General features: G+C 42.8%; 1 protein-coding gene across 2 annotated transcripts in view; it reads right to left on the bottom strand.

The window, feature by feature from the left end:
- Positions 1–247: 247 nt before the first annotated feature.
- CD99L2 (CD99 molecule like 2) overlaps positions 248–12,759 on the bottom strand; it is a gene marked incomplete in the record, with an annotated part of 117,381 nt that continues 104,869 nt past the window's right edge. For both annotated transcript variants that reach the window (XM_056540628.1, XM_056540629.1), the window contains 2 exon segments: positions 248–5,378; positions 8,938–9,003. In XM_056540628.1, the coding sequence (XP_056396603.1) occupies positions 5,314–5,378; positions 8,938–9,003 (131 nt within the window).

Raw genomic sequence — 12,759 nt, 5'->3', positions numbered from 1 at the left:
AAAAATGGCCTTTCAGTCCTAGATTTTTTTTGCAAATAAATCTGCCACATGTGAACAAATCCTTATGTACCCAATGAGCACTGAGAGAATGCATTGGATTGTGTTATCTCCTAAGGTGGAATAAGACAGGAGGAGACGTGTTTGTAGTCATCATGGCGTCCTCACCAGTATTCATTTCCACAGGATAGAATATCACAAATCTGGCTAAACTAATAAACTTAACCGGACAAAGACAGGGGACTCAACAAGCTGGGAGACATTTTATTAAATTGTGATCAGATATTTTGCCTACATAAAAAATAACTCCATAGTCTCACAAAGTCTATGTGCAGCACTGACCTACTATCAAAACAGTGTACAAATATCTATGAAGAAGCAATGTCACAACAAAGCTTCTCCTCAGTAAACAATAGTATTGATTTAGTATCCTTCTCTTAAACACAGAAGTGGGCATGCTAGGCGCACTAGTGCAGATTAGGCTGGGTTCACATCACATTTTTCCCCATATGGGAGCGCATACGGCAGAACGGGTGGAGCTAAAAACTTGCGCTCCCGTATGCGGTCCCGTATGTAATTCATTTCAATGAGCCAACCAGAGTGAAACTGTCAGCTAATTTTTCCCTGTATGCGGTTTTCTACCGGACCTAAAACCATGGTTGACTATGGTTTTAGGTACGGTAGAAAACCGCATACTGGGAAAAATGAGCCGATCGGTTCACTCCGGTCGGCTCATTGAAATGAATTACATACAGGACCGCATACGCAGGGATAAGGGAGCGCAAGTTTCTAGCTCCCCCCCTGCCGTATGCGCTCCCGTATGGGGAAAAATGTGATGTGAACCCAGCCTTATACAGATTATACTGGCAACTAGACTAATGTCAGACACACTACAAAAAGAATGCATCAACCCCATTGGTTACTAGATTATCACTTTTGTTTGCACCCATTTTAATAGTTCTTCCCCCTAAGGGGATGTGCACACCTGTTAGGCTAAGTTCACATCACCGCTGTGATCCACCCAGTTATGGGCGAGTTAGGCACAAAAGAAAAGAGCCTAATGAACCCTCAAAAGGGCGAAGCACAATGAGCACCGGCAGGTCCCGATGTATCCCATTGACTTTGAATGGGGTCTGTCAGGTGTCTGTAATTTTAGGGGAGATGAGCGGAGAAAAATACAGCACATACAATATTTTTTCCCTCCTCCTCTCCCTGTCTTTTTGCAACGGAGCTCCCATTAGCAGAGCACAGCGGTGATGTGAACGAGGCTTTCAAGTAGCTCCAAAAGAAGGATGGTTTTCAGCTTCAATTGACTTCAATGGGGAATGTTCAAACGTTGCCGAAAAAAGCAGCACCCATTTACTTAAGGGAATTGCAAAATCGCTGCTGTTTTTGCAATTCACCATTAGAGTAAATGGGTACATTAAACAGTAATCCTTTGGTGCTGCATTTTACAGCACTGTTTGAACATTACACATTGAAGTCAATTGGAGCTTCTTTTACACATGTGAACAGACTTAGTCAGTGACCTCAAAACCTTGTGTTTATTGGAGGGGTTGGACAATATCAGACAGTGTGCATGGTATATTGCTGTATTACAGTCTAGTAATGCACTGGGTGACAACCACATAGACTTTGCCCTGTGTATTCTGTTGTGGTTACTTAATCTCTTCCAGGTTGTATTCTGTACATGCAAACTTATATTGCCGTTACCCACCTGCCATGATGCCCCCTGAAGTTTTTGACGATTCCCTTTCAGAACGTCCATCTAATGTGTTTAGTGCTGAAGAAGAGAAGCCACTTCTATTGAGATAATTCGTATTGACTGGTCTGCACAACAGCAGAATACCTTCTATCACTAGTGTACAAGATGATTAGACTGTGGGACTGAGCATGTGTGTCCATAAGCACTGGAGACATTAGGTGGACATGCTGAGTCCGAATCAAATGAACACAAGGGGGCATGATAACAAGTTATATAACAGCAATGTCTACAAAAACATTAAAAACATTTTTTTTTTTTGGTTATTTGTGAATATATGTGCAGACTTTTGTGCATAACCTGCCCACTAAATAGCTAAGACCGTGATTGGCTGAGCAGGCAGGTCCTGCACAGGAGATCAGGGGATCAAACGATGCCACAATTGTGTGCAGTCTCCAGCTATAGAAGATTTATATTTTTAAATTCCAGAATACCCCCTTAATTGTGGGACAACCCCCTTGAAAGTGCAACATGGGTCACAGATGTCATTAGTCTATTATGCAACATTTAATGTCTTCCTATAGAGATGGTCTGGGTGTAGCTTCAACATTGATACTACAGGCTATAAAGATGTAAGTGAGCTGGTTTCCAGTTGAGCAGGAGGCAGCTCTTTCTCTTGTGAATATGCACATTAAATATTTGTCAGATGTATTTTATGCATCACATGTAGCTGTGCTCACAGAAAGGTTCCTCCACCGTATGATGGGAACAGGCACAAGATAAACATAGATTTAGCCTTAAGCACCAATACAGTTTTTTTTTCTACCCATTTATTCAAATTGAACCATATAACTTGTTATAAATGCAGACAAATTCAGTCAAAAAGGGTTTTAAAGTGCCAGGATTTACCTGTATTTGAATTTCATAAACATGATTCAGTCAAGTCAGCAAGGCACCAAATTTAGAAAGATCCTTCATTTAAAAACAGGAATGAAACCGATGACTGACATCTGTATTGTTTTATTATTGTGGATTCGGAAATTACCTGCCTGCTGAAAACTTATGGAGTGGTTACACACCAAAGAGCAGAATATACCTAGAACCATAACTTAGGAGGCAATGACCCTGCCTGCAGAATGAAATGTGTCAATAGGAACGTCAAGTCACACAGTCAAGGTAATATCTAGCATTTCTAATTGAAAACCTGAAGATGGCAAAATGTGTTCTGTATTAATGTTGTCCTATTGCTACGTGGAAACAGTCAACAAGCTGCTGCTGACATCATATTCTTATGCCTGCAGTGTCTCTGCTTTCTATTACTATAACTATGTAGTAGGAGCATGTGTCACATGAGGAGAGGCTACGGGATATACAGCCTATGAATGAGAAAAGAGAGGGGTGTTTACCTTATTTTTCGCCGTATAAGACCCACTTTTTCTTCCCCAAAACTGGGGGGGGGGGGGGGAGAAGTTGGTGCGTCTTATACGGCGAATACACACCTATTGCGGCGGTCCCTGCGGCCATCAACGGCCTGGACCCGCGGCTAATACAGGACATCACTGATCGCGGTGATGCCCTGTATTAACCCTTCAGACACGGCGATCAGAGCTGACCGCCACGTCTGAAGGGAAAGTGACACTAACCTGGCTGCTCAGTCGGGCTATTCGGGACCGCCGCAGTGAAATCGCGGCGTCCCGAACAGCTTACAGGACACCGGGAGGGACCTTACCTGCCTCCTCGGTATCTGCTCCATGCCGGGATCCCCTTCATGGCCGGCGCTCTCCTTCGACGTCATCACGCACACCGTCCCGTCATCCAATAGGAGCGGCGTGCGTGGCAACGTGATGACGGCGACGGAGAGCGTGGATCCCGGGGAAGAAGACGTCCGGAGTGTAGGGGACACCACGGGGACGCGGCGACAGCGATGGAGCAAAATCCAGGGCAGCGGTGACTGGTCCGGAGCGGCGGGGACACGTGAGTATTACCTCCTATCCAGTGGTCTTCAACCTGCGGACCTCCCGATGTTGCAAAACTACAACTCTCAGCATGCCCGGACAGCCAACGGCTGTCTGGGCATGCTGGGAGTTGCAGTTTTGCAACATCTGGAGGTCCGCAGGTTGAAGATCACTGTTGGGTTCAGAATCATTTTTTTTTCTTCTAGATTTTGCACCTTTAAAATTGGGTGCGTCTTATAAGCCGGTGCGTCCTATAGGGCGAAAAATACGGTAGATGAAGACATCTTGTTCTTATTGTAACAGAACCGTCATGTAATGACCTCACATTCTAAGCTACATTTAGAAAAACATGTCACTTGTGTAGACTATTTTAAGAACAAATCAGGGGGCACTATCTGTAGAGACAGTACAGCACAGGGAAGGAGGGCCACACTGGGGAGGTACAGCTGCCGAGGCAACCATACCAGCCTAGTGAGTTCTGTGCATGAGCCCTTTTCTGATGAACGGGGCTTAGGCATGGAACTTGCTGGGTGTGATACTGTGGCTTTAGCATTTGTACTGTCTAGAATGGCCGCCTTCTCCCCATGCTGGAGCTGAATATTGTGCAAGCTTAAAACCCTGGTTCTATACTCTAAATCTTTTATCCTTTAGTGGTGATGGTGAGGATGAGGATTATGGATGATATGACTCTGCTAACATCTTTGTTACTCATTCTGCACAGCATCCATCAACTGGATGCTCGAGTTACAAGAGTCGAGCGTCAAGTTGGATACATAACACATAACATATGATAAGTGAAAATCAGGTTTGTATGTGTGATCAAGCTGAACAGTTCTTGTATTTACAGTCATAAATAAAATAGTAAAAAGTCATAAGATTTGTTGACTACATAGGTAAATTTACCTTAAAGGCTATGTCCACCTGTGCAAAGTATTTTTCTATATTGCTCCAAAATAAAATAAAGCAACTGTGCAAACAGTCCTGATAGAAGTAAAAAAAAAAAATTAAAAAAAAATTAAAAAAAAAAGGGAAGAACAGTTTGGAACCTATTTGCCTCCACAGTAACAGACAAGCACCTCTGTAGTCAGATCATTATGTCAGACTCCTTCTTGCTGACGTATCCAATATAAACTCACAAAATGTGCGGAATAGATGGCTGCAAGATCGGACTTTGAAGTTTATTTTTTTTTACCTGTTATCATGGATATGGTCAGATTGGAGCTGTACATTGGGACAGTTAAAAAAAAAATTGTTCTGAAGGTGTTCATAGCCTTTAAATAATGGGTGTTCTGCATATTAGCAAGCAATATCAAATTCATAAAAAAAAACAAAAACTAAAAAAGCTAAAATGTAAACTTGGAACGCATTAAAAGGAAGCATCCAATACAATGGATACAAACCCTAAGCTTAAGATGAGCTAGGATGCCCAATAAATAAGAAATAAATGTACAATCCCCCAAGAAATTAGAGAGGGGGTATTTATGCAAGAGGGCGACAAGGAAACCTGTTTCCCATAATATCCAAGTTCTGTCATTTTGGTAGTGGAGATAAAAGTCTTTTGCCATTTTACTTTTCCTATTCAGCTTTTTCTTCATAAATGATCCCCATAGGTGCAGCTGGTACCATAACTGGTGGAGAATCCTACTATGGCTGCGGTGTTCACACTTTAGATGGGTCTCCTGTGGGCGGAGGAGCAGACTGAGCCTCCAAAGAAGAATATTTCACTGTAAATGGAAACAAAAGTCTGTTAGACGACTACAAGGCTCTACAACACTATCACAATATAAGAATATAGAGGAGAGGTCAATCGGCTCAGCCCCAGCCCTTATAGTTCATATGGGGTTACACCTGCGGGGTATACACTGCGCCTGCTAATGCAATACATATAACAAGAAATAGATTTGATAAACTCACAATCCAAAAAAAGAAGCAGCAAGTGGCACTAGCCAAGACAGTGCCCCATTATTTACAACTTCAGGACATACAGATAGCAGACAACTGGGGATGGAACAGTTTTCTGCTGCCGCAATTTGTCCTGGTTCTGTCGGCAACTGTATCTGTGTCCTGGTGTCGTAAATAAAGGGAGCACTGTCTTGGAGAGGGCCACTTGCATCAGAATATTCATCACCAACATCTTACAGTCACATTTCACCAATGACTTCCAATGTCCTAAATGCAGGTTTGCAGCGAAGCACACAGCACTATTCCTGTGAACAATGTAAAGCCTCAAAGTCTGTCAGGCTCTGATGTATGATGGATCAGGCACAGGGTTATGGCTTCTATTGTAAATGGAAGTCATATTGCATAAGTAAACAGATTTTTGATTTTGTGGAAACTTATGGGCCGGTCGAAAGCATAATTTTCTATGATTTATTGCTTTTGGACCAGAAGTGGAGGCAATTCTGGAAATGAACATTACAGAGGACAAAGTGAGCTAAGGGGATTTATCAGTATTGTGTAAGATTCATCGTGTTACGTGACTGTAACTACAGTAATTTATACAACACTTTTGCTTTGCCAATTCATCGCAGGTGTAGTCTACAAATAACATTATTTGTTTCTGAATAAGGTCGTTCTGATAACACCTTTAACCACCATAACATTTATAGTTCGCTATTCATTCGTTATACAGTTACATATTTTAGACTTCCACATTTCTGAGCTCCATATCTCATTGACGAAAAAAAAAAAAAAAAAAAAAAAAAACATACAAATCTGGCTGCTTCCACCCACCACTAGGTGGAGCTACTGCAATCTGTATTATACCTGACCTAACTATAAGCAGTAGGGTCCCTGTATTATGTTACTCTAGGTCTGTGCATAAGAAGAGGAGTTATGCATAACACTAAGCTGTGATCCTAGAGAGGAAAAAAAAAAAAAAAAAAAATAGCCATCCAAAATTCTGTTTTGAATAAGGGGTGGAAAGAAAGAAAATAAAAAATGTGCCATCAGAGATGATATCCCCTACACCAGTGGTCTTCAACCTGCGGACCTCCAGATGTTGCAAAACTACAACTCCCAGCATGCCCGGCATGCTGGGAGTTGTAGTTTTGCAACATCTGGAGGTCCGCAGGTTGAAGACCACTGCCCTACACCTTTACAGGAGTAGATGATTGGGTGCATGTGAGGTAAACAGACAGGGTGCTGTATGGAAAACCCACTACCCATATAGCATAACATCCAAAGCACTCTCAGATTCTTGTTTAAAGGGGTACTCCGCCCCTGGCATCTTATCCCCTATCCAAAGGATAGGGGATAAGATGTTAGATCGCCGGGGGTCCCGCTGCTGGGGACCCCGGGGATCCCCACTGCGGCACCCCGCCATCATTACTGCACAGAGCGAGTTCGCTCTGTGCGTAATGACGGGCGATACAGGGGCCGGAGCAGCGTGATGTCATGGCTCCGCCCCTCATGACATCACGGCCCGTCCCCTTCATGCAAGCCTATGGCAGGGGGCGTGACGACCGCCACGCCCCCTCCCATAGACTTGTATTGACGGGGCAGACCGTGACGTCACGAGGGGCGGAGCCGTGACGTAACGATGCTCCGGCCCCTGTATCGCCCGTCATTACGTGCAGAGCGATCTCGCTCTGCGCAGTAATGATAGCGGGGTGCTGCAGCAGCGATCCCCGGGGTCACCAGCAGCGGGACCCCGGCAATCTGACATCTTATCCCCTATCCTTTGGATAGGGGATAAGATGTCTAGGGGCGGAGTACCCCTTTAAGTAGTTGACGGCTTGAAAGAACTTATTAAAGGGCAGTTAATATGCATGTGCTCTAATTTCAGCATTGGTTTCAGAGCTTTGTGTAACCCATTCTTTAAAGGGGTACTCCGGTGGAAAACTTTTTTCATTTTTTATTTTTTTTTAATACACTGGTGTCAGAAAGCTAAACAGATTTGTAAATTACTTCTATTAAAAATTCTTAATCCTTCCAGTACTTATTAGCAGCTCTATACTACAGAGGAAAATCTTTTCTTTTTGGATTTATTTATTTATTTTCTGTCACAACCACAGTGTTCTCTGCTGACACCTTTTTAGGAACTGTCCAGAGCAGCATATATTTTCTATGGGGATTTTCTCCTGCTCTGGACAGTTCCTGACATGGACAGAGGTGTCAGCAGATAGCACTGTGGTTGTGACAGAAAATAAATCCAAAAAGAAAAGAATTTCCTCTGGTTATATGACTGACTATACATGTTGGTGGAAAATCTTAAAGGGGTACTCCGGTGGAAAACATTTTTTTTTTTTTTTAATCAACTGGTGCCAGAAAATTAAACACATTTGTACTATTTAAAAATCTTAATCCTTCCAGTAGTTCTCAGATGCTGTATACTACAGAGGAAGCTGTATAGTCCTTTTCTGTCAGACCACAGTGTTCTCTGATAACACCTCTGTCTGTGTTAGTAGGAGCAAATCCCCATAGCAAACCTCTCCTGCTCTGGACAGAGGTGGCAGAAGAGAGCACTGTGGATGCAACAGAAATAAAATCCAAAAAGAAAAGTATTTCCTCTGTAGTATACAGCAGCTGATAAGTACTGGAAGGATTAAGATTTTTTTTAATATAAGTAATTTACAAATCTGTTTAACTTTCTGGCACCAATTTTTTTTTTCCGTTTATCACCGGAGTACCCCTTTAATGTGTTGCTGCTGATGTACCTAGTGCACCATCTGTGTCTAGTCTCCCCTGCCTCCTCCCTTTAGTCTGCAGGCTTGTCTCCGGCAGCAACTTGTTTGCTTAGATGAACAGACATGGAAGAAGCAGAATTGCAAAGCAGACATTACACTAACAACTCGCAACACCAGTGCATTAAGTAACCCCTTCTCCCTCCACATGCCATCTGCAGTAATGTATTGTGTAACTCCTCTCCCAGCACAGCGCCAGCCTGTTCAGTGCACTTTCAGCAGCATGTCATGGCATAGCAGGGAGGAGTAGGTTCAGCAGCATGTCATGGCATAGCAGGGAGGAGTAGGTTCAGCAGCATGTCATGGCATAGCAGGGAGGAGTAGGTGCCTGTGTGTGCACTACTACTGACATACAGTCCAACTATGGGTCCACCCCTGAAATGATGAGAACAAGCCAGTTCTCACATTCTTATAGTCCTCTCATGATCATCAGTCCGGGAAGTAAATTTGGTCTTTTCTACAACTCAGCACGTCATAAGTGTATATATGCAGAACAGTGGACAGGGTGTATGAACCCCTTTCTCTGAAAACAATGGCTTCCAGCATTATAGAAGGAATAAAGCATTGAGTGAAAGCTCAATATTCCCATGTGTCTCACCTTGAGGCTCTTCTGCCATCACAGCCTCCATATTTTCTCCTTTCACATAGTCCGCATTAAGTCCTTCTGTAGAATAAAGAGAGAACTATTATCCAGGGTCTGCTCAGTATTGTCATCAATAGCAGTTACTACAGTGAGTATTAGCAGCGATGTTCTGTATCAGAGCAGCCTTATATCAGTGACCACAGTTACTAGAGATATATATACAGGGATGGTCCTGTCACATCAGTCCTCTATAGATGGAATACACCACTGTATAGAGATATACGGGGAAGGTCCTGTCACATCAGACCTCTATAGATGGAATACACCACTGTATAGATATATATACAGGGATGGTCCTGTCACATCAGACCTCTATAGATGGAATACACCACTGTATAGAGATATACGGGGAAGGTCCTGTCACATCAGACCTCTATAGATGGAATACACCGCTGTATAGAGATATATACGGGGATGGTCCTGTCACATCAGACCTTTATAGATGGAATACACCACTGTATAGAGATATATGGGGATGGTCCTGTCACATCAGACCTCTATAGATGGAATACACCACTGTATAGAGATATATACGGGGATGGTTCTGTCACATCAGACCTCTATACAGTGGTGTATTCCATCTATAGAGGTCTGATGTGACAGGACCATCCCTGTATATATCTCTATACAGTGGTGTATTCCATCTATAGAGGTCTGATGTGACAGGACCATCCCCATATATCTCTATACAGTGGTGTATTCCATCTATAGAGGTCTGATGTGACAGGACCATCCCCATATATCTCTATACAGTGGTGTATTCCATCTATAGAGATATACGGGGATGGTCCTGTCACATCAGACCTCTATAGATGGAATACACCACTGTATACTGTGGAAAAGAGCAGTGATCTGCACAGAGCCATTATCTCCTCTTCTAAGCCGCATTAATACAGCCGTCCTTGCTGGCTTCACATATCATTTTCTTTGTGCTGGAGGCAAAAAAATAATAAAATAAAATATTTCTTCTGCACGCCTCATTTGATGTTTTCTGTTGCAGAGACACAATGATGCTGTGCAGCAGTACAGAGACACCATTAGGAGAGGCTTCACCATACAGGGCTGTGCGGAGCAATGTAAACTCTTAAGGATTAGGGAAAATGTCTGAACTGAGAACATTATAAGGGGGGGGGGGATAAATGAGAATAGAATTAGATGAGCAATTAATTTACTGAACATTCACTAATGTTTGTCCATGAGCTTGAAAGTGGAAAAAAAAAGGCTCAGTGACAACGTACCAATAAGCATCTAAAAATAAAAAATAAAACTAAACATTTCCTAAGCAAGCTCAGCGCTGTGGAAATGGCGCTAATAATCACCTGCTGCTTTAGATAGCAGGAAAGGGTCAGACTACAAGAGGACACCTTAGCGAATGTAATAATATATGGATGTGCTTTTATTTTTTTTGCGCCAAACAGACCCGAGCCCAACTGACACCATCAGGTCCTGACGGATTCAATTGACTTAAATGGGGTCAGCCAGGTGTCCAGTGTTTTACAGTTGTTGAGTAGGGGACTTTTTTTCTCCCCTTCTGACGGACAGACTGATGGAGCTCCCTTTACCGTGTGAACAAGCACAAACATGTGAAGGTTTCTGCCACCAAGTGCCATACTGCTCTCCTATCATTCAGGTATAGCTGCTATTAGGCTAAGTTCACATGGTGGAATCTCTCAAATTTCAATGGAATTCTACTGCACCATTCACACAGCAGAATTTCAGCCACGGAAATTCCGATTCCGGTGTCTGCAGAAAGAACAGACATGTCTATTCTTTCTGCGGATTCCCCAAGGAAATGTATTGCCGTCTATGAAATGGCAAATTTCTGAGTTGGTGTCCACTGTCTGTGGAAGGTCGGCATGGAAATTTGCCGCAACTGTGTGAACATAGCCTTAGTATAGTCTTACTGTGGCAACCTTGATGCACCTAAGGACCATTGTAGACGACTCGGCAGTATAATATTCTGCATCCACCTATTCTCTGATGCAATTATTAACCTGTCTATGTTAGACACCATTTTCCCCACAGACACCTTGACAGTCTTGTCTTCAGGCTATAAGCTGTCGGTTCTCTTCGAGTAAATCATAATTTCTTAACTGAAGGAAACACTACACCAAATGTACCGAGAAGTGTTACTGTATAAACAGCTTCTGTTCTGTGAGCGAGCGTATGGATCAATGACTCCTATCACATGTGCCAGTTCAATGATGGCGGTGCCAGTTCAATGATGGCGTTCGTTCGGAGCTGGCAAAACTGGTCATTAGCCTTCTGTTTACGCCCCCTTAAATAATAGTTGGAAAAGAGCCAGAAGAAAATGAAAACTAATAGGTCAATCCTTTAATTGTTGGCTGTAAAAATCCCAATGCTTAGAACACTGTTCCCATTAACTATATACTCCAGCCTCATCACAGATAGCACACGGCATACAATCCTCCCTGTCATGGCACCATGTCTACAGTATAATGATTTATCTATATCAGGAAAAGCAACAAAAGGAGGAAGCTTTTGTCCTCCTATCCCGTCCCTAAATTCCGACCCCATATCCCAACCCCATATCTAATCCTCTTTTCTAATCCTCATATCCCATCCTCATGTGGGGCTTCGTTGTGGTAAAGATATTGTAAGGTGAAAATGAAAGGGGTGTGGCTTAAAAGGTGGGCGTGTCTTTGTGAGATGGGACATGGAATGCAGGGAGGGTGTGGCTTACCAGCCAGACTGACGCATTCACCAGGAGATGCAGAGCGGAGCTTGTGGAGTAAGGCACCAGAAGTCATATATATGCATGGGACTTGAAACTAAAACCCCATCCTTCACATATGGGGGCAGGTTAGGAGTTAGCCAGGGAAAAACTTTTTTTTTTTTTTTATCAACTGGCTCCAGAAAGTTAAACAGATTTGTAAATTACTTCTATTAAAAAAATCTTAATCCTTTCAGTAGTTATGAGCTGCTGAAGTTGAGTTGTTCTTTTCTGTCTAAGTGCTCTCTGATGACACGTGTCTCAGGAACCTCCCAGTTTAGAAGCAAATCCCCATAGCAAACCTCTTCTACTCTGTGCAGTTCCTAGTGAAACCCACCACCCAAATAAATGTGGGAAAATAGCTCTACCATAGACATTCTTTCATAAATCTGGGCCCTTGAGTTTTATATTATATATATATATATACACATATATATACACATATATATACACATATATATACACATTATATTATATTATATTATTATATATTAATATATATTTATATTTATATATATAGTGACGATCCGTCTTGGGGATTAGTTCTGGGATCCTCCTGGACCACGCCACAGGATGCGTTTCTTCTCAATAAACCAGCAAACAAATGCTTATAATGCAAATCTGGCACCTTGCCAGTTTTATTAGACAGGTTGCAGGGAAAGAAATAAACAAAAAGCAGGAACAAAACAAAATCCTAGACCGTCTGGTCACTGACTAAACAGATCAGCTTGTCCTGACTAACAACCGCTGAGCTTCCCTCAGCCGGTTAAACATATGTCCCCTGCAACCTTCTATTCACACTTCATGTCACTCTCTTGAGCCCCTCATAGCTCGGGCTGTGTACTCCTCAGCAGGCTCTGTCTCTTCCCTACAGCCCACATGCTGTCTCCTAGGAAGAGCCCCCATTAGACAGTCTCCATCTCATATACACACCCTTCGTTCCTGCCTCATTACTTAAGAAGCAGGTGAGAGCTTCTGCAGGGTGAGCCAAGGAAATACACCCTTTCCTTGCAACACTGCCACAATATATACATTATATATAC

Source organism: Hyla sarda, chromosome 9 (assembly GCF_029499605.1).
Source record: "Hyla sarda isolate aHylSar1 chromosome 9, aHylSar1.hap1, whole genome shotgun sequence".
Taxonomy (NCBI): Eukaryota; Metazoa; Chordata; class Amphibia; order Anura; family Hylidae; genus Hyla; species Hyla sarda.
The sequence above is the reverse complement of the archived record's forward strand: the minus strand, read 5'-3'. Positions and strand labels throughout refer to the sequence as shown.